The 20536-nt window shown below is 40.5% G+C and overlaps 2 protein-coding genes and 1 pseudogene across 2 annotated transcripts; all 3 read left to right on the top strand.

Moving 5' to 3' along the window:
* The first annotated feature begins 2821 nt into the window (after positions 1-2821).
* LOC127205222 (trace amine-associated receptor 7e-like) lies at positions 2822-3900 on the top strand (annotated as a pseudogene).
* A 2893-nt stretch (positions 3901-6793) lies between these two features.
* On the top strand, positions 6794-7438 carry LOC127204963 (trace amine-associated receptor 9-like). Its single transcript, XM_051164079.1, has one exon. The coding sequence runs from the start codon at positions 6794-6796 to the stop codon at positions 7436-7438; it is 645 nt and encodes a 214-aa protein (XP_051020036.1).
* A 5084-nt stretch (positions 7439-12522) lies between these two features.
* Positions 12523-13595, top strand: LOC127205223 (trace amine-associated receptor 8b). The gene has a single exon (XM_051164415.1). The coding sequence runs from the start codon at positions 12561-12563 to the stop codon at positions 13593-13595; it is 1035 nt and encodes a 344-aa protein (XP_051020372.1). The 5' UTR covers positions 12523-12560.
* Positions 13596-20536: the final 6941 nt, after the last annotated feature.

Raw genomic sequence — 20536 nt, 5'->3', positions numbered from 1 at the left:
AAAGACTGGCTGCAGAACATTTGCTGACTGTGGTTGGAGCAAGCAGGTGTCACACTGTCCCATATGTGTCTTCAAGAATTCCTTAGGCAATTAGCAGAAATGTTTGTGAGATGCAAAGGGATTATTTAGTAAATCAAGCTGAACTGGCTTCAAAGAGCTGCTTAGACCCACTAGTAGACAGCGGCTGCCTGTGGTCGGTGCCCACTGCTCTTCTTACACAGTTTGGTACTTGGATCTACCTTGTGTTGGTTGTCTCCATCCTGTAATGCATGGGCTGTCACCTGAGGATGGGGATCGCTCTGTGGGTCAAAGCACCTTTTCACTGGGTCACATGTCAGATGTCCTGCACATCAGATACTTACATTATGATTCATAACAGAAGAAAAAGTACAGGAAGTAGCAACAGAATCATTTTATGGTTGGAGGGCTCCAAAAGATGGGGAACTGTAGTAGATATGTATCAATCTTGTGTGTGTGTGTGTGTGTGTCCTGTTCTTCCATATATGTCTGTACACCACATGCATTTTTGGTGCCCATGGAGATCAGAAGAAGATATCAGATCCTCTGGAACTGGAGTTACAGAGAGTTTTGGACACAATGTGGGTGATGGGAATTGAACCCAGGTCCTCTGCAAGAGCCACAATTGTTCTTCCTTCTGTTCCATCTCTCCACCACCCAGAGATTGTCTTTTGTGCAATTTTTTTTTACATTTTTTCCTGAAATTTTGTGTGTCCAACGTCATAATATACAGTAATGCGGTTTTTATTTTCTACAAACAGCAATATTTCTACAATGCTGAAAAGAAAACACAATGTAGAATAAGATATGGAGAAAAGAATAGATTATTTAACAAATGATATTGTAGTATAGGGCTGTTAAAAAACTAAGTTGCCCATATCTCCTACAAAATCATAAACACTTCCATTGGATATCAAATATTAGGAGAAAATGTTGGTTTTATTTCTTGGACAAGATATTAATATTATAAAATATGAACATAGATTTTTAGGATACTAGCCACAGAAATAGAAACTAAGAAGATGCACAAAGTTGAAAATTATGACCTATAGAAATGCCACATGATCCCTGAGATGTATATTAAAAGACAATAATAGGCATCTAAAATTCATACAATGAAAAGTAAATAAATGTTCCCCAAATTATGAACTAAAAGCAAAAGTATTTCCAATAATAAAATGGACAATTAAAGAAAGAATGAAATATTACTTCTCATAATTATGCTTAGCATGAGAATGCATGTCAGCATATGGGCCCGTGGAAGCCTGAAGGCGACATTGTGAATCTTCCATAATTACTATCCCTTGTTCTTTGAGGCAAGGTGTCTCAGCTGAGCCTGTAGCTTGCTAACATTCCTTTTCTAGCTAGGCCACTTGCTCTGAGATTCGGCTGCATCTTCCTTCTGAGCACAGGAATTACAGGTGGGCAACCATGCCCACGAGGCTTTTACAAGGTTCTGAGGTTCCGAACACACATTCTCACGGGTGCACTGGCAGCACTTATCTTTCTGAGCATCTCCCAGCCATGAAATCATGGTTTTATTCTGAGTAGAACCATATGTAATTCAAAGGGTATTGTTGTTTTTGTTTTTAAGTTAGGAAAACATGAACAATACTATTTGGTATATGATGATGATGATGATGGTGAAGAAGAAGAGGAAGAAGAAGAAGAAGGAGAAGAAGAAAAATACTGCACAGCTGACTACAATTAATCTACATGGAAGATTCATGTTAACGTGTGTTGATGAAACCAAATGCTGTTTAATATTTTTACATTTTAATGTGAAGAATTTAAAGTATAGTTTACAAGTAAATACTGAAAGCCAGTACTAACAATGTCCAGACATTGAAAGGAAAACCCTTTCCAAGCTTAGCCAGATTCTGTAACAGTACTCTGGGAGGGAAACACACATTTCTCAAGTAAAGAGGAACCACACACTAGCAGCCCACACTCTGAGATTCCTGCCACATCGGATCTGTGCAGTGTCTTCCAGTGATTCCACCACAACAACAGAGCACACGGAGAAGAAACTCCTATGTGTTTTAACACCCTGCTTGCTTCATTCCATAAGCAAATTCTGGCCGTGGATGTACTCACTTCTCCAAGCCAAAATGATTAAAGCAGAAAGGAGAGGAAAGTAGGTGTTGTCAGGACTCTGCATCTTATTTCTTTAGCACAACCACTTTGTCAAAAACAGAAGGACTTTGACCACTTTCAATATAGAATCATTGATAAAATTTCTCACTAAGGGGAAAGGCCATGTCTAATAAAAGAACAAAACCTCAACTTCTGAGCAAAGTTCTGTTGGAACAGGAATCACATCCACCTACATTACAGGGAAAGGTCATTGGATCCATCAAATTAGAAGGGAGAAGAAGGTGGTTGTGCATTAACAACCTGCTAGTGACAAACTCTCACCTACCTCACCTTACACCAGGGGATTTCAGTCCCAGGGACACTGTATTTGTCATCATTAGGCCACCTTCCTGAGTGTTAGGAGTGATGGGGCATTAATGTAGGTTAGTAAAATAAGGCTGAGAATGCTAATAAAAGGTGAGATTCATATTTGCATCACAGAACACACTGGCACTTTTGAGATGTGAAGAAATAGATGAAGGAGAAAATTGTATTTGAATTTAAATTTAAACAGAAAAATCTATTTGAAAAACTTAAAACAGAGTTAAATAGCATACCTGTAATTAGGAAGGTTACTGTGAATTAGGAAAGATATCATTTTAGGATATGAAAATGCATTAGCATTGACATTCTGTATTTTAATTCTCAAAATTTTGGAATAGCACACATGGCAGCAGAAGATGACAGTTTTCCCTGGGATCAAGGCAGCATCCTGAGCAGAGACCTGCTCTCTGCCACATCTGCCCAGCTGTGCTATGAGAACCTGAACACTTCCTGTGTCAGGATCCCATACTCCACAGGCCCTCGCCTCATCCTATATGCAGTCTTTGGCTTTGGGACTGTGCTGGCTGTGTGTGGAAACCTCCTGGTGATGACATCAATTCTTCATTTCAGGCAGCTGCACTCTCCTGCCAACTTCCTGGTGGCATCCCTGGCCTGTGTTGACTTCCTGGTGGGACTGACTGTGATGCCCTTCAGCACAGTGAGGTCTGTGGAAGGATGCTGGTACTTTGGGGAGATTTACTGTAAATTACACACTTGTTTTGATGGTTCATTCTGTAGTTCTTCTATCTTCCACTTGTGCTTCATCTCTGTGGACAGATATATTGCAGTCAGTGACCCCCTGACCTATCCCCACCAGGTTCACTATTTCTGGATCTGGCAAGTGCATCCTGTTCTCCTGGCTCCTTTCCATTATTTGTATCTTTTTCCTCCTTTACTCAGGAGTAAGTGAAGCAGGGCTGGAGGATCTAGTCAGTGCCCTCACCTGTGTGGGCGGTTGTCAAGTCCCAGTTAATCAAAGCTGGGTCTTCATCAATTTTTCATTGTTTCTTATCCCCTCACTTGTGATGATAACTGTCTACTCTAAGATTTTCCTCATTGCTAAACATCAGGCTCAGAAGATTGAGAAGATGAGTGACCAGACTGCCAATGCAGCAGAGAGCTACAAGGACAGGGTGGCCAAGAGGGAGAGGAAGGCAGCCAAAACCCTGGGAATCGCAGTGGCTGCCTTCCTCCTTTCCTGGCTGCCATACTTCATTGACACCATCATTGATGCCTTCCTAGGCTTCATCACGCCCATGTATGTGTATGAAATACTAGTTTGGATTGCTTACTATAACTCAGCCATGAACCCTTTGATTTATGCATTTTTTCTATCCTTGGTTTCGAAAAGCCATCAGAGTGATTGTCACTCGGAAAATCCTGAGAGAGAATTCCTCCACCACCAACTTGTTTCCTGAGTAGATTCTTGGTTTAGTTGGGGAGTGAAAAAGTGATTCACAGAATTTCATCAGGGACATTGAGTGTCCTGTGAAGTAATGAATTATGTTTCATGCCTACGAAGATCCAGCTTCCATTTTCAGTAAATACAAAATTGATATCCAGATGCCATATAATTAGATTGCCTGAATTCTAACCATTTTCCACTGTTTTTTTTTTTTTCCTGGTTCATATAGCTTGGTTTCCCTGGATCTGTCACTTTGTGAACATCTAATTGTCAGCTCTTGTTAAACTTTTAAGCTTTAAATTTGAATAATAGTCTTTAAGTCCCTTCATAGTATGTTTCTAATCCAATGCAAATGAAACAAAGAGACCCTTTGGGGCCCTCTCTTTCCCATAGAAGGAGGTATATCTATATTTCTTTTAACTGATACCCAATTGGCCCATTAAAATGCAAATTTTAAGTTCAGGAAGTATAACCCAAGATATTTAAGTGTTAACTAACCTCCACTCAGTTGCTTACAGAGGAAAAGAAAAGCAATGTCACAGATAGTAACAGTGACCTGCTTTCAATGGAGGAAGCACACAGAGGAATGCCAAAGTTGCCCAGAAAAAAGTGGGAGAAGAGAAGGAGGAGGAGGAAGAGGAAGAAGAGGAAGAAGAATGAAGAGGAATAAAATCTCTATCTCCTTGTGAATACCTTAAAGGAGGAGAACATATCTACAGTTTGTAAAGACAACAGAACAACCCAGACAGATTCTCGAGGCTCCTTGTGTTGCCATGGAGGCTGTGATGGGAAGATGCCTTCTGGAGGGCTCTGGGCATGCACTGTGAGCCTGGACCAGGTGATACTGCGTTGGGCATCATTTTAGCCTCAGGTTGCCTTGTTTTTGTATACGGGGCATAGCATAGCATTCTGCTGACGTTCTTAGCTGTGTTCTCATGTCAGCCAGCATGAGAAGTTCTTGGCTTTTCCCCTTGAGTTCATTGTGATTGATTTTAAACTGTTGTAAAAGAAACTGTAGAACTCATCCTTGTCAGCAAAGAACTATGGCATCCGTGAAGGTTCAAGTACCCTCTGCACCTAAATGCAGTTTGCAACATTTTGTTGGCTTTTTTTCTTGTATGTTTAGAATGCTGAAATGTTTCTGAAGTTAAATAAACTGTATTACTACATTAAGAAAGTAAGTTCCTTAGGTCTTGGTGTTTTGTCATGCAATTGAAAATAACTGTGACTCTGAAGTGAGGCACTGCAAACACCAATGACCATGAGAGGCTACAAAAGGCAGGAAAAAGCGTGATGTTCTAGACCTTTCAAATGCTTTGCCCTTACTTACATTTTTAAATAAGTAGCTTTTCTTTCATTCATTTTCATCATACCCGAGGCCTTATAAAATTGGCAGGCCTTATAAAATTATGAACAAGGAAACATCAAAGCGGAGTCAAACACTGGGCTGGGCTCTTTCAAACCCAGTTTAACTGAGAGAGACCCCAGGGTGGTGAAAGTCAGAATCATCTGTACAAAATGGCTCAGTGCAGAGAAAGCGCTTCAGAGAAGAATTTCCTGGTTGTAATTATCACAGCAAAGTTCCCTTAACACCTCGTGCCACAGGGACTCCCTGAGAGGAGTTATCATGGTTGAAGTGGGTTGGCTGGCTGCCTAAAAAAATCTGTGAGGGAGAAATTCCTTAAAAGGTCCCTTCTCTAACATTTACACACACACACACACACACACACACACACACACACACACACTCACACCTTTTGCAAATTAGAGCATCACTGGATTAACAAGTATTTAAATTAAAAATTTCTAAATTATTTAGATGATGTGATTTCTGGCCTGATGACAATTCTTAAGGCATTTGCTTTGGATTAGTGAAGACATTTAGAGATAATTAAAAGTTATTATGTGAGTTGGGCACAGCTGTGCACGCCTGCAATCCCAGTACTCAAGAGGAAGAGGCAGGTGGATCTATGTGAGTGCCAAACCAGCCTGGTCTACAGAGTGAGTTCTAGGACAGCCAGGCTACACAGAGAAACTCTTGTCTTGAAAAAAAAAAAAAAAGGAAAATTATTATGTGACTGTAAACACAGTATCATTTTATGAATTTTAAATGTCTTTTTTTCATTATGTATAAAAGGGGCAATACTTAAAGTAAGCGATCAGATATGCAGTATACTTGTTTTTTTTTTTTTTTTTAATTCACAACTCAAAATGTAATGTAGATAAGTTTTCTTCAATTGTCAATGTAACAAGTCCTGGACTAATATAAGGCTTATAATAGATATACCTGGAGCTAAGAATGAAGTTAAACATGTTTATGAAAATAGTTTTCTGAGTTTACATTTTTTAAAAATTAAAATTGAAAAGGGATGTAATCTTGGACAAAGTCGAGTTGCTGATCACTGATGGGGTGGCTACTAGGGGAGAGGACTAGGTCATAAATAAAATGCAGCCACTGCTGGCCGAGCTATTTCTCAATGCAGGTGTCTACAGATGAGCTTTTCAAAACGTAAAATGACACCCGCAAATATCTTTTCTAGTCATTAACAAATTAAATTCTAATTACTAATAATATAGTAGTAATAATTATATGACAATATAAAATAAGGTCTACAATAGACTATGTACATTGCTGGTCACTTACTGAGTAATGCATTTGACTTTTTAAAATCCCTTTTTGCAACAAGAATCTGTTAATTAAGAACTTGAGAGTACCTCTGGGAAAACCTAAAATGCTTATAGACAGACATGGAAAGTGTGACTATAACGGTTAGCTTTATTCTAACTGGAGTTTTCTTTTTGTTTTTGTTGTTGTTTTTTTCCCAGAAGTCTTTGAAGTCGTCACCCCGTTTTTGTTTTAGATCGCTAGAATGGAAATCTGGGAAGACTAAAATCACCGAAGCTGAGGGGATGGCAAGCACCGTCTCCGCAGAGGAGTCCCTGGAGCTCTGCTACGAGAATGTGAACGGATCCTGCATCAAAAGCGCCTATTCACCCTGGCCTCGAGCCATCCTCTATGCGGTCCTCGGCTTGGGAGCCCTGCTGGCAGTGTTTGGAAACTTACTGGTCATTATTGCTATCCTCCACTTTAGGCAGTTACACACACCTACGAACTTTCTGGTGGCGTCCCTGGCCTGTGCGGACTTCTTGGTGGGGGTGACAGTGATGCCCTTCAGCACGGTGCGGTCCGTGGAGAGCTGCTGGTACTTTGGGGAGAGCTACTGTAAGTTCCACACGTGTTTCGACACCTCCTTCTGCTTTGCCTCTCTCTTTCACTTGTGCTGCATCTCCGTCGACAGGTACATTGCAGTTACGGACCCGCTGACCTACCCAACCAAGTTCACCATATCGGTGTCAGGAGTATGCATCGCTCTCTCTTGGCTCTTCTCTGTCACATACAGTTTTTCTGTCTTTTACACGGGAGCCAATGAAGAAGGGATCGAGGAATTAGTGGCTGCTCTGACCTGTGTGGGAGGCTGCCAGGCTCCCCTGAATCAAAATTGGGTTTGTTTCCTTTTACTCTTTCTGCCCACGGTTGTGTGGGTCGTGTCCTGAACTTGTTCTTTCAACCTAGTGATCTGTAGGCCTTGAGTTATTTGCTTTGCCCAATAAAAGGCTCCAGACTATTACAAAGAACAATTAATTCACTTAAGCCCTGGTATAGCTATGGAAATACAATACCTTTCAAATACATGGATTCTTATTAATATACAGGGTTAAAGTTTTGATCAATTTTAAACCTGTTTTTTAAAGCTTTTGTTCACATGTGTTTTCTCAGGTTATTACTTAATTTGACAGCCAAATTAAATAAAGCTCTGTGTATTTTTTTAAAAATAGTATTTAAAAGCGTTCAGACATATTATAGAAAATACCATCCATCAGACAATTTCTCTCTGTGCTGCTGGTCAAGACGATAGCAACTTTTCCAGTCATTTAGTGGAGTGATCAATTGTTTACCAGTAACAAAATATAGACACAGCAATAGTGGATTGGGGATACGGAACAGTGACAGTGCGCTTGCTTTGTACATGTGCAGCCACGGATCTCATTCCCAGCACAGCTAACAATGAATGGATGGATGGATGGATGGATGGGTGGGTGGGTGGATGAATGAATGAATGATAATAAATCATCATTCACACCTGAACCTCTGAGAACTAACAGTGTGACCGAGCCTTGCTGTAATACAGTGTCGCATCTGTAACAGAAGCCATAATAAATATTTAACTGGCTGGTTTCATGACCTCTTTATTTTTACTGCCTGTTGATAAGCCATATTTGTTTTTATTTCAATCTAATGCCTTTGACTCAGTTTTTGTCTTACATATTTAAAGACCCAGCCATAAAGAATTAAATTTCTCACAACATTTGTATTTAGAAAAAAAAAAAAAGAACAAGAACAGTACAATCTTAGAAACACTAATTTCAATTTAAATTGCTTTACAAATAAGCATTGAAGACAATATGCATCCCCCTAAATACCTTGACAATTTAGTCCATTAAAATATTTTTATAGCTAGAACTAATTTATGTTAAAAAATAAATGTTAAATTTGAAGTTTATATACCATGATGCTAAGATGATGTGAATCAATATTATCTACCATATAATAAATTTTTTGTTAAAAGAGTGGCTCATATCTATGTATTTAATAAAATTATCCAATAAAGTATAATGGAATTGATAATGCTTGCTTCATATATGAGCCTCTAGGCCTGTTTGTATTTTAGAGCTGTCCTCTTGTTTCTTGTTTCTGCACTTTTTTCTCCCTCTTTATTGCTACACACACACACACACACACACACACACACACACACACACACACACACACACGTCTGTCTGTATGTCTGTCTGTCTGTGTAGATGTATGCCTTGAATGTAGGTGCCTGTGGAGGTAAAAAGTTTGTTGAGTCCCCTGGAGCAAGAGCTACAGGAGACTGTGAACTGCCCATGGTGTGTGCTAGGAGTGGGGCTCAGGTCCTCAGGAGGAGCAGCACGCACTTTTACTGCTGAGAGACCTCTCCAGCTGTCATTTGCTCTACTGTAAAAACCATTTGTTATAACACTTAAGTAATACTGTGAAATATTTTTCACTCCCAGGTAGATATATTTCTGCCTTTATAAATCACAATATTGGATGGCTACAGAAAATGCTAATTTACCACAAATTTTGTTTGCTGGTAAAATCTTGTTTATGCTATTTGAATATTTGTAATATTGTCTTGCAAAATTTAAACATCTAAAAATATTTTTAAAGCAAACACATTACCAATTTTTGTTGTTGTTGTTGTTGTTGTTGTTTTGAGACAGGGTTTCTCTGTGTAGCCTTGGCTATCTAGACTCACTTTGTAGACCAGGCTGGCCTTGAACTCATAGCGATACACCTGCCTCTGCCTCCCAAGTGCTGGGATTAAAGGCATTAGCCACCAAGCCCAGATCCAATTTTAAAATTTTCAGCCACATAATGATAGTCCATTAGACTTTTCCTCTTAAAAACTTGCATCACTGTTCATCTTTATTTGGTTTTCTAAAATGTTTAATGACTAATAGTTGAAGAGAACCCAGCGATAGTTTGCTCTACTTACATTAACAGAGAACAAACAAGGTAATAGCTTAGAGACCGACCTTAATGACTGCACATGGCAGGTTTGTTTTTGGAAGCAGGTTCTTTCTTTTGTGTGAACAGCCCATGCACAAGGCCAGGATCCAGCGCGAGCTCCTCAGGCCAGACCGCCTGGGTTTCAAATGCCCAAGTCCAGCCACATCGTTCACTGGCTTCCCTTGGGCTCAGTCATTTATCGCTTGTGTGGCTGAGTTCTCACCTGTAAACTGGGGGTGAAGATGGAATGTTGTCCATGAAGTGCTGACTGCAAAGCAAAACAGGCCTGTAGAATCTAAAACCAAAGCAATGATAGAAATGTTCTCTGCAAGAAAAAGCACCAACATGCTTTATTCAAGAGACTTTTAATGCAAGCCCAATAAATGAGTTCACCAACAAGTCTTGCATAGAGAAATATTGAGTCCAGCTCTCCACAGAAAGACCTGGAATCCAAATGTAAAGAATAAAGGCAGCATAATTACAAATAAGATACTTGTATGAATAGCTTGCAGATCTCCACTGCCCCTACTATTTCCAGAATGGTTCATTTCTAAGATGGTAGTGATTGAAAGTGCAAGAGAAAAAATTGAAAACATGCAGAGCAAGTAGGTTTATACAATAAAGAAAATACCAACTGAAGTTCTAGGAAAGAAATATTTAACTAGGTAGGTTTTCATTAGTATTTGTTTTTCTTGTTGTTTTAATATAACTTAAAAACATTAATTAAGAAACCATATTTTGGAGAGGTTTTATATACTAAATTCTGAAGCTAGGATAGCTACAGCCATATCTGTTTTCAGACTCAATCCCATTGTGAATGGGTCAGAAAAAAAGAAAAGCACTACTCCAACTTTTCCAGAAGTACAAGGCAGAGACTGTCTTCTCAAGAACTGCACAGGAAATGTTTTGGATGTTTCATTTTGTTCAAGCACACATACATATGCACACTATACTAATGCCAGGAGACAATGTTGCATCATTTCTTAAGACAGTACTAAGTGAGCTTAGCATTGTATACCATATAGAAAAAACATAAATGCAGGGGTCTCTGGAGTAACCTATGGTGGAGTAAATTTGTAAAGACAGCAAAGCCCACCTGAGAGGCCCCAACACAAGCAGTGTCTCCTCTAACCTTCATCCTCTTAACTCTCCCACTTCCTTGCCTGCATTCCAGGCTACTATGCACATGTCTGTTCTGTGTCCTTTCCCCTCAGTGATATTAGCTTCTAGACAATAACTATTTGCTAAGTGAATTAAGTTGTTACTAAGAAATAATTTTTAACGCCCCACTATTTCCAGAGGGAATCCCTTCTGAGACAATAGTGAATGAAAGTGTAAGAGAAAATTTTGAAAAAATTCAGAGTGAGCTACACAGGAAATAAAATACTGAGTGAAGTTCTAGGAAGGAAGGAATTAAGTAGGTGGGAAAGTCCTGATGCTGACATCAGCTGAGCAAACCAGCACTCCACTATTGAGAAGAGTTGCCGTCTCTGTGTTCATCTGAGGCCGTGCAGAGCAAGCTTACAACAGATCCATCCTTTTTGGTGTACGTCGACACAAAATGGCAGCTCACCACTAGCTCACCTGGAGCTTTGCTCGTGTTATTTGAGGTCTGAGGTAGAGGACACTGGGGAAGGGCACCTGCACAATGTCTCTACAACTGATACCTCCAGGCCCACAAAGTCACCAAGTGCTCTGACTTTTACCAAAGTCCCATCTAACCATGGGGCATTTTTCCTGCTCCTAGCTCCCCATGGAGCCTTCCAGAATGATGCTCCTAAGTGTGGGTATGTCACCTTGAGACCATGAGGAGGCCTTCCACACACTGTGCCTCGCTTTGATGGTGGAGATAGGAGATGCAGGCATTAGACCTTTCCCTTCAGTGAAGGACATCTTTGACTAATGAAGTGTAAAAGCCCTCAGTCTTTATAGGGATGTCACAACTTTACAGGAAACCTTCACCTTATTAAAGCTTTCAGTGTTTGAGGCACCATTTGCTAATTCCTCCCCAGGTGTCACCAATGTAATGGAGCCACATGATCCTCTGTAAGTCGCCTGGAGGGTGATTCCTGTTTTGATCTTTATTGGTTCCAGTTTACTGTTATGTTTCCATCATGTGATTTGGAAATGTCATCGATCAAAGAGTCAGACACTGCGTGTCTCAGCCCAGCTGAGAGGTATGTACAGGAGAGAGAGCGTGACCAAAGGACTTTGTGAATGAGCAGTGAATTCTCTATTTCCTGCCTTATAATTAATGTATGTTGATGCAAACTAATTGCAAAACATTTTAGTATCTTTGCCCTGAATAGTAGATCACATTTCTCTTTCAAACTTTTGAATGTACTGCTCTAGTAAGAAAATAGGTTCTTTAAAACATCTCAACTGATAATTGCTTCATCTGTCAGATAATAAATAATTGTGTGTCAGGTTAAGAATATTAAATGCGTAATATAGTTGCCACAAACTGCACTAGGCCACTTCATGGCATTCAAAAAATCTTGGTTGTGACTGTCAGTAGTATTTGCGCAAATTAGCAGTTTACAGAGAAACCTAATTGAAGAACTTATTATAATTACAGTACTGTGTGTGTGTGTGTGTGTGCTTTGAAGATTCACACCTAGCACGGTAGGGATTTCTCCTGTGGAGTATATAATGGAGAAAGTGGATTGGCTGGCTTCTCCAAACATCACAGGCTTTAGGATGCTATTAAAGGCGAGTCTTTGAATATGCAATTTTATTTTAAGCCATCATCTTTTGCAAGAAAGGAATCTATCCTTAATTACTCAGGTAATGTGGTTTCTGAACAGATGAAAATCATTATTAGGTTTGCCTGGGGTAAACGGTAAAGTTTAACAGAGTTACAGGAATAAATTTGTGACAAGAGATGGGAAATTAACTCTGAGTTTTTAAGTGGCTTCGTTTCTTTATAATTAAAATAGAAAAAAAAGTGTTATAATCTTAGGCAATGTTTAAATTCAATTATTCAGAAATAGAGCTTTATTTATTTAATTTTTAGGTCTCAAAATTACTGCTTCTCCTACCAGGACAGAAATCCCTCAGGCATCAACGGGCAGAATCATGAACAGCGACTTTTCCCAACCAGCCCCGCAGCTCTGCTATGAGAACACGAATGGGTCCTGCATTAAAACTCCCTACTCGCCAGGGGCCAGGGTCATCCTGTACATGATCTTTGGCTTTGGGGCTGTGCTGGCAGTGTGTGGGAACCTCCTGGTGGTGATCTCAGTTCTGCATTTCAAGCAGCTGCACTCTCCAGCCAACTTTCTCATCGCCTCTCTGGCCAGCGCTGACTTCTTGGTGGGTCTCTCCGTGATGCCCTTCAGCATGGTGAGGTCCATCGAGAGCTGCTGGTACTTTGGGGACAGATTCTGTAGCCTTCACAGTTGCTGTGATGTGGCATTTTGTTACTCTTCTGCCCTCCACCTGTGCTTCATCTCCATCGACAGGTACATCGCCGTCACCGACCCTCTGGTCTATCCCACCAAGTTCACGGCGCCGGTGGCAGGAATTTGCATCAGCGTCTCCTGGATTCTGCCCCTGGTGTACAGCGGTGCTGTGTTCTACACTGGCATCAGTGCCGCGGGCATGGAAAGCTTAGTAAGTGCTCTCAACTGTGTAGGGGGCTGCCAAATCGTTGTCAATCAGGAGTGGGTTTTGCTAAGTTTTCTTTTATTCTTCATACCTACCTTTGTTATGATCATTCTCTATGGTAAAATTTTTTTGGTGGCTAAGCAGCAAGCTCTCAAAATTGAAACCACCTCAGGTAGCAACAAAGGAGAATTGTCCTCAAAGAGTTACAAAGCCAGAGTGGCCAAGAGAGAGAGGAAGGCTGCAAAAACCTTGGGGGTCACCGTGGTGGCATTTGTGATCTCATGGTTACCATACACAATTGACACGTTGATCGACGCTTTTATGGGATTCATCACTCCTGCGTACATCTATGAAATTTGCTGCTGGGGTGCCTACTATAACTCAGCCATGAACCCTTTGATTTATGCTCTGTTTTATCCTTGGTTTAGAAAAGCCATAAAGCTTATTCTAAGTGGGGAAGTTCTAAAGGGTCATTCATCTACCATGAGTTTGTTTTCAGAGTAAGTATTAATTTCAAAATTAGAAAATAACTTAAGGCACAAAATTATGAAATGGTGATGGAACGGAACGTAAAAAAACAACCCTTTCACAATTCTGAAAACATAGCATTTAAAAAGATTAATCAGCGGAAAAGTCATGGGAAAGTTAAGCAATTCAATTGTCATAGGGATGCTTGTTATACTGTATGACAACCGTGGCTTACGTACGTAGTCAATGTCAATGTTTTTCAACATGCACTTTTCGTGTCTATCAATGCACTCAACTTTAGATCTATGTTTTGGGTGTGAAATCTCTAACCAACTGATCTTTCTTCCTTTTCCTTTTGTAAGGCTGCATTAGATTTCTATAATTGTTAGAACAGAATACAGTAAGACAGCTGGCTTACACCGAGAGTACACTGTCTCAAAGCTGAGAGCCTGGAGTCTACCCTCAGCTTGCAGGTGTCTCTTGCTCCCTTACAAAGTCATCAGACACACAGGATTAAGGTGCATCCTAAATTACCGATTGTGACTCAGTTTCCTCTTAAAGATGGAGGGCTGAGAGGCTAAGCTTCATCATGGAATGAATCTGGGATGACACGAAGCGGCTGTTACAGACGCACCCAGCCACGATGACACGTACAGGGCCAATCTTCTCACTGTCCCTCCATAACTATTCCTCCATCTTCCTCCATTACTTTTCACGTCTCAGGATATGAGGTGGTGTGGAACTCTCCTGTGTCCATCAAGGGGTAGGAGGGTGCAGGATCTTGGAACAATCACAATGTCTTAGCACCAGTATTTTAGATATAATGTCAGACACTACCCAGAAAGTGGAAATTTTTCTCACCAAAAGGAAAATCCAAGGAAGATAAAACAAGAGGGAGAGAATGTAAAGGAACAGGTATGATCTGGAAGCCAAGTGGGGCAGGGCACGTGGGAGAAGGAGAGAATTAGCAAGAGAGAAGGGGCGGTTGCCCAAAGCCATGGAATGCAATCACAAAGCTACCACAATAAAACTCATCACTTTGAATGTTAACTTAAACTTTCTTAATGAAACATTGTATTTATAAATATATGCAGTTACTATTTGTCAATTAAGACAGAAATATTTTTCAAAATAATATAAAGCTAAAAACAAAAGCAGGGCCAGTGACCATAATCAACTTTAAGACTGTAAATAAAGTATCAGTTATCACTGGAAAATGTCATTTATCAAACATTTTTTCACCTAAGTTCATGCACAATTCACTTCTGCAGATTTCTTAAGTATTTTTCTCATCTAAAAGGAGTTCATAGAACAGCTGTCATCTTTGAAAGGTAAAATTTAAAGCAGACGTCATAAATTGGGACAGGACTGATGTCTGTATCTAAATTTTCCATACATATTATATATGCTAAAAAGTATATGTCTAGGTGATGAAATGTAGTGATGTGAGTGGCGAAGCACTTACCAGCCATTAGGGACATAGCTTTTGCCAGTTGAAGTGTTGCACAAATAGTGTTTCTTTACTGTTCTTTAAATTTTCACACAAGGAAGCCTTGTTCTTATTGCAGATCTTTGCAACCTCAGCATGTGATTTTTTAAAAATTCTACAATAAAATATAAGATTGCTACATCTATACTTAGTGAAAGCAATTTCTGGCTGCTCTTTAGCAGCCCTGTATTAATAGCATTGCTACCTTTGTGCCCCAAGACATTAAGTAAAATGAGAGACACTGATCTCAAGCCTTGCTTTCCCACAAGGGTGAATGTAAGCAAGAAAGCTGCTGTGTGGCCATTGGGCAGCCCTCAGTGTGTGGAGAGTGGAGAAAGAGCAATTAAGGATGTACTCAGGGTCATGCGTAATTTAAAATTTGACTTTTAATATTCACTCACTGTGGAGCCCAGGCAGGCTTTATTCTGAGGTGATTTTCTTCCCCAAAATCCTGGGTACTGGGGGTCCTGGAGAGATGGTTTAGTGGGCTAAGTGGTTGCCAGGTAAGCCTAAGTCCCCTGTTCAGATCTCCAGCAGCTATGTAAGAAGCCCTTACAAACTGTGTGGATCCACACATGTAAGCGCACATACATTCATATGTAACATGCACACACAGATGATGGTGGTGGTGGTGGTCGTGGTGGTGATGATGAAAGAAAAAATTGCAGGCATATGCCACTATGTCTGGGAAAATGTGGTCATTTAAATTCTGGAATTTCCCAGAAAGTTAACAGTGACTAGCTGAACTAAAGAAAGGAAAAAATGAGGGGCTTTGAAGTGGGGAGCATTGGTCTTCAAGTTCCCATGCCCCACTCTCCATTCCCTGTATGATGAGGTAGCTTCTCACCATATTCAGCACATACTTAGAGGAAGAACTGCAGCAGCAACCTCTTTAGGGCCAACATGACAGCAGGGTCTAATATTATCTAAAATTACCACGTTATCTGAATATTGTTTTAGAAATAATAGTTAATAATAATGAAACCAGAGAAAATAGATATGGGGATTCAAAACTAGTAAAAGAAACAATCATTATTTTGAGATGTGATCGCTGAAAATCGGTTTGTTTAAATTTACGTCTTACCGTTGAGTCTATTTCTGAACCCCAATAAGTCTTTTCGTGACAATGAAGCAGATTAAGCATCATCTTTGTCACACATAGAATTATCTGGTTTCCACAAGATATGAAAGTGCTTAGCCGCTTTAGATTATGCTACAGACAACACTTTATGTGATTTCCTTTCTGTGTGTTAATAATTTCACCCCTGGAACATCTTGTCACAGTAATGGTTGATTGCATAATGCAGACCAATATTTCAAATGAGAACATTTTCTGGGGAAAACATTTAAAAAAAAACTCGTAATATCAGAATGCGCTTTATACGTGTATGAAATTATCAAAGAACAAATTCAATTAACCAACGAGCAAAATACACTGGAGAGGTACAAAGGCAGTGAGAAATTATTCAAGATTCACTGGGGAGAAAGACGAGATCACTTTAAATTTTAGGATGACTTTTTCATTTCACCAGATATCATGTAATTCTAGAAGAAATATTTGAGAGAGTGAAGAGCCCGGCACAACTCTGCCTGTCTTACGGGGCAGTGAGAAAAGATTCCATGTTTTTATGCTCTAACCAGAAGGAGGAGCCCACCTCGTGCCCACAGCCAGTGCTTCTAGTAAAACCTAGGACCACAGTATTTCCCAAAAGGGCAGGCTGTTCCCTCATTGTCTCAGGGTTTATGGTACAAACGAGCATGGGGAGATACTGCTGGGTCTCTTAGTGTCATGCTAGAAGCAAATGTTTCTGTCTCAGGGAAAGATCATATCACCCCATGCCTTAAAGTATACAAAAATTTCATGAGGAAAGTTTCCGTCTCAATAGAAACATTAGTAACAAAGTGATACGAAGCAACATTGTGGACATCAACAGAAAGAACAGATAATTTAAAATGTGTGGAAGTTCATGTTACTCTTTTTCACTAGATAAGTTGAATCCTACAGATAGTGTTAATACAATTATGCTGAGAGTATTTGGTGAAATAATAATCAAATTTGGAAAGTTCAGCAAAGGATTGTAAGCTGTTTTTATTTTGTTTGTGTTGGAAGTAGATTTTTTTCCCCATACAATATATTCTGATTACAGCTTCCCCTACCTCTACTCTACCTCCTGTCCTGTTTGTATTCATCTACTTTCTGTCCCTTATTGGAAATCAAGCTGATGTGTAAGGTATAATAGTAAAATAAGATAAAAATGATAAGGTAAAACAAATAAAGTCAAATCTGAATAGGACAAAAGAAACAAAGGAAAGAAAAAGAGCACAAGAAAAGTCACAAGAAACATGTAGATGCAGAGAGCCACTTGTTCTCACACCCAGGACTCCCATAGAAACACAAAACTGGAAGCAATAAAATATGCACAAAGGCATGATAATGGTGGCAGAGGTGTGGGGGGTGGGAGGGGAGGTGTGGGGGTGGGAAGGGAGGTGTGGGGAGTGAGAGGAGAGGTGTGGAGGGGGGCGGCATTAAAGCCCTCAAATAACCCTGAGATGAGGAGTCTCTAAGGGTGCCACTGAGTTTGTTTTCTGTGGCCATCTACTGCCATCTACTGCTGGGCATGCAGCCTACCCTTAAGAGTATGTGGAGACCAGGGACTGACTCTGACATGAGCTCTGGTGCCCCGTATTTGACCACTTCCCCTTGGTGGGGAGGCCTGATGGCACTCAGAGAAAGGATAAGCAGACTACCAAGACCATATAGTGGGGGAGGAGGTCCCCCTCTGTCATAGACCTAGGGGAGGGAATAGGGTGAAAGCGAGAGGGACGAGAGGATACAAGTGATGGGATAAAAACTGAGATGTAATCTGAATAAATTAATAAAAAAATTAAAAAGAGTAGCTGTTTCCCCAGTGAGACTCCCTTACAGAACACTAACTTTTCATCGGCAAGTAGTTATCAATTGGAGATAGCTTCCGGGTGAGGGAGGATGGCGTGTGTCCACTTCTACTCTCAGCTCCAGGCCTCCACCAGGTACGCACCTGTGCAGGTTTTGCATGCGCTACCTCAGTCTCTGTGAGTTTATTATTTGTGTGGTTCCCTCTGTGTTTAGAAGACATTGTTTCCTGAGCCATATGAGGCATCCCATTTAGGGCTGAGCGTTCTCAAGTCTCTTCCTCTCTGCATACTGTCTGGCTGTGGGTCTCTGTTGTCTGTTTCCATCTGTTTCAGGAGGAAGCTTCTCTGATGATGGCTGAGAGAGCAAGGCACTGGTCTATGAGTAGAGCAGAATGTCCTTAGGAGATTTTCACAGGATGTTCTTTTAGTAGACCAGTAGAGTTTGAGTTTTCACTAGGTCCCTGGGCTATTCAGTCTCAAGCCTTTAGTCACCCAAGCAGTGTACAGGAACAGGCTCCAGCTCATTGGGTGGGCCTTAAGTCAAACAGGATATGGGCTGGTTACCCCTACAAGGTTGACAACACATTTGCACTAACCTGTCTTTTGGCAGGTCACCGTTGTAGACTGCATGGTTTGTAGCTGGGTTGGTGTCTACTTTTCTCCTTTGGTAGCATGCAGAGTCCTTCCTGGGATCAAGACTAGTCTGTAGTTAAATTAGCTCTGCAGGGATGAAGGCTCTAGTCAGGCATCTGGTCTACCTCTCCATGTTCAGTGAGTTGTGCAGGTGTTGTCTTCAGCAATAGGGCCTTGCTGCCAGTTTCTGGAAAGCAACCTTGCAACAGCCTGGATTGTTTGGGTGTCTTCCTGAGACCCCTTTGGCCAACAACTCAATTAGATGAAACCCGTTTCCAGAATTGGGAACTTCCTTTGTTGAGAAGAAATGTCCACTTGAGGCTTTGTCTCACCCTTATCTGGCACTTTCCTTTATATCACCTTCATAATGTAAATATTTTAAAAAACTGCTGCGATATCTCACTTCCATACTACCACTTAAATGGCCCTTCAACTTAGCCATCTCTCCCCATGTTCCCTCTCTCATCCCCTCTTCCCTCCCATTCACTGCTTGACCCTCCTAGTCCAGCCCTGCCCATCCATCTATAGCTATCTATTCTAGTTCCCTTTCCTAGGGAGAGCTATCTGTTATACCTCTGTAGTCATATTGACCATTCATGTCTCTCTGTCTATGCAAATGATTTGTCCATTTCTGGTTGAAATAATTGTTTTTTCCATTGTCAATTCATTTGTGTTCCTATATATTCTAGATACTAAAAAGTTGTCAGATGAATATGTGGCAAAGATACCATGCTGGTCTGTAAGCTGCTTCTTATTTATGCATGTTTCTATGCACTTTTAAAAATGTGATCTCATTTGTCAAATGATTTCCCCTTCCTTTTCTTTCCCTTTCCTTCCCCTTTTCTCTCATTTACTAACAGAATCTTTATGTTTATTTACCCCGTGTTGCTTTCAACTTACTGCCACAGCCTCCACATTGTTGTACCTCCAGGTGTGCCACAATACCCAGGTAGAATTTTTATACAACATTTATAAGTGAGAAAGTCTTATACTTGTTCTTTCTCATATTGTCTCTATTGGATCCTTCCAGTGAGGCTATTCTACTCAAAGCTTTACATTTTAAGTAGAAATTACTAAGTGTGAGCCAGGCACAGTGGCACACATCTATAAATCCCAGCACTTGGGAGACAGAGGCAGGCAAATCTCTGTGAGTTTGAGGCCAGCCTGGTCTACAAAGTGAGTCCAGGACAGCCAAGGCTACACAGAGAAACTCTATTTCTAAAAACAAAAACAAAAACAAAAAAAGAAAAAAAAAAGAAAAAAATTTTTTTAAAGAAAGAAGGAAGGAAGGAAGAAATTATTAAATGTGGATTCTCATTATTTATATTTTACAATTCAGAGACTCTGCTTTTATGTGGTTTAGGATACACAGTGGCTAGGCTTCCTAGGAGATTTTCAACAACTACTAGGGTAGACTTGTTGGTGTAAGCTGTACAAAGGAGACCTCATCAGATTTGTAAACATTAGACATCAAGTGCAGGCAGTAGGAGATCACTGGGGAGGGGAGGGGACCAACATAATTTGTAGCAGTAGGGAATTTGTGGCAGTAGATAATTTGTGGCTGATTTGCTTGAAGCGTAATTTTGACTAGATTTAAACGTTTATTTCTCAATTACATTGTGACAAAGAAGAGTAATGATCATTGCTGTGGCCCAAGCCCCTAGGCTTGTAACCCTGACTCAGAGCAACAGGAGATGAAGAAAGAAAGACAGACAGAAGTAAGACAAACAAGTCTGGAACTGGGTGGACCATATGCTCTTGGATGGGCATGAGAAGATGGCCTGGAAACACAGTGTGGAATATACACTGTAAGAACAAGTAGGCAGGTTAGCTGGTCTCCTAGGGTGGGGTTTCTGTATGGAGTGGCCTCCAGCTGCAGTCATCTGGGACAAAGAGACTGCACGTGCTACAGCTGTGAGGAATTCCTTCCTCACATGCTGTCAACATCCATTCTCACCAA

Source organism: Acomys russatus, chromosome 21 (genome assembly GCF_903995435.1).
Source record: "Acomys russatus chromosome 21, mAcoRus1.1, whole genome shotgun sequence".
Classification (NCBI taxonomy): Eukaryota; Metazoa; Chordata; class Mammalia; order Rodentia; family Muridae; genus Acomys; species Acomys russatus.
This window is presented reverse-complemented; position numbering and strand designations above follow the sequence as displayed.

What these genes read in the sequence shown, in the direction of transcription:
- LOC127205223 (XM_051164415.1), top strand. Translation starts at nt 12,561, where the DNA reads ATGAACAGCGACTTTTCCCAACCAGCCCCGCAGCTCTGCTATGAGAAC.
- LOC127204963 (XM_051164079.1), top strand. Translation starts at nt 6,794, where the DNA reads ATGGCAAGCACCGTCTCCGCAGAGGAGTCCCTGGAGCTCTGCTACGAG.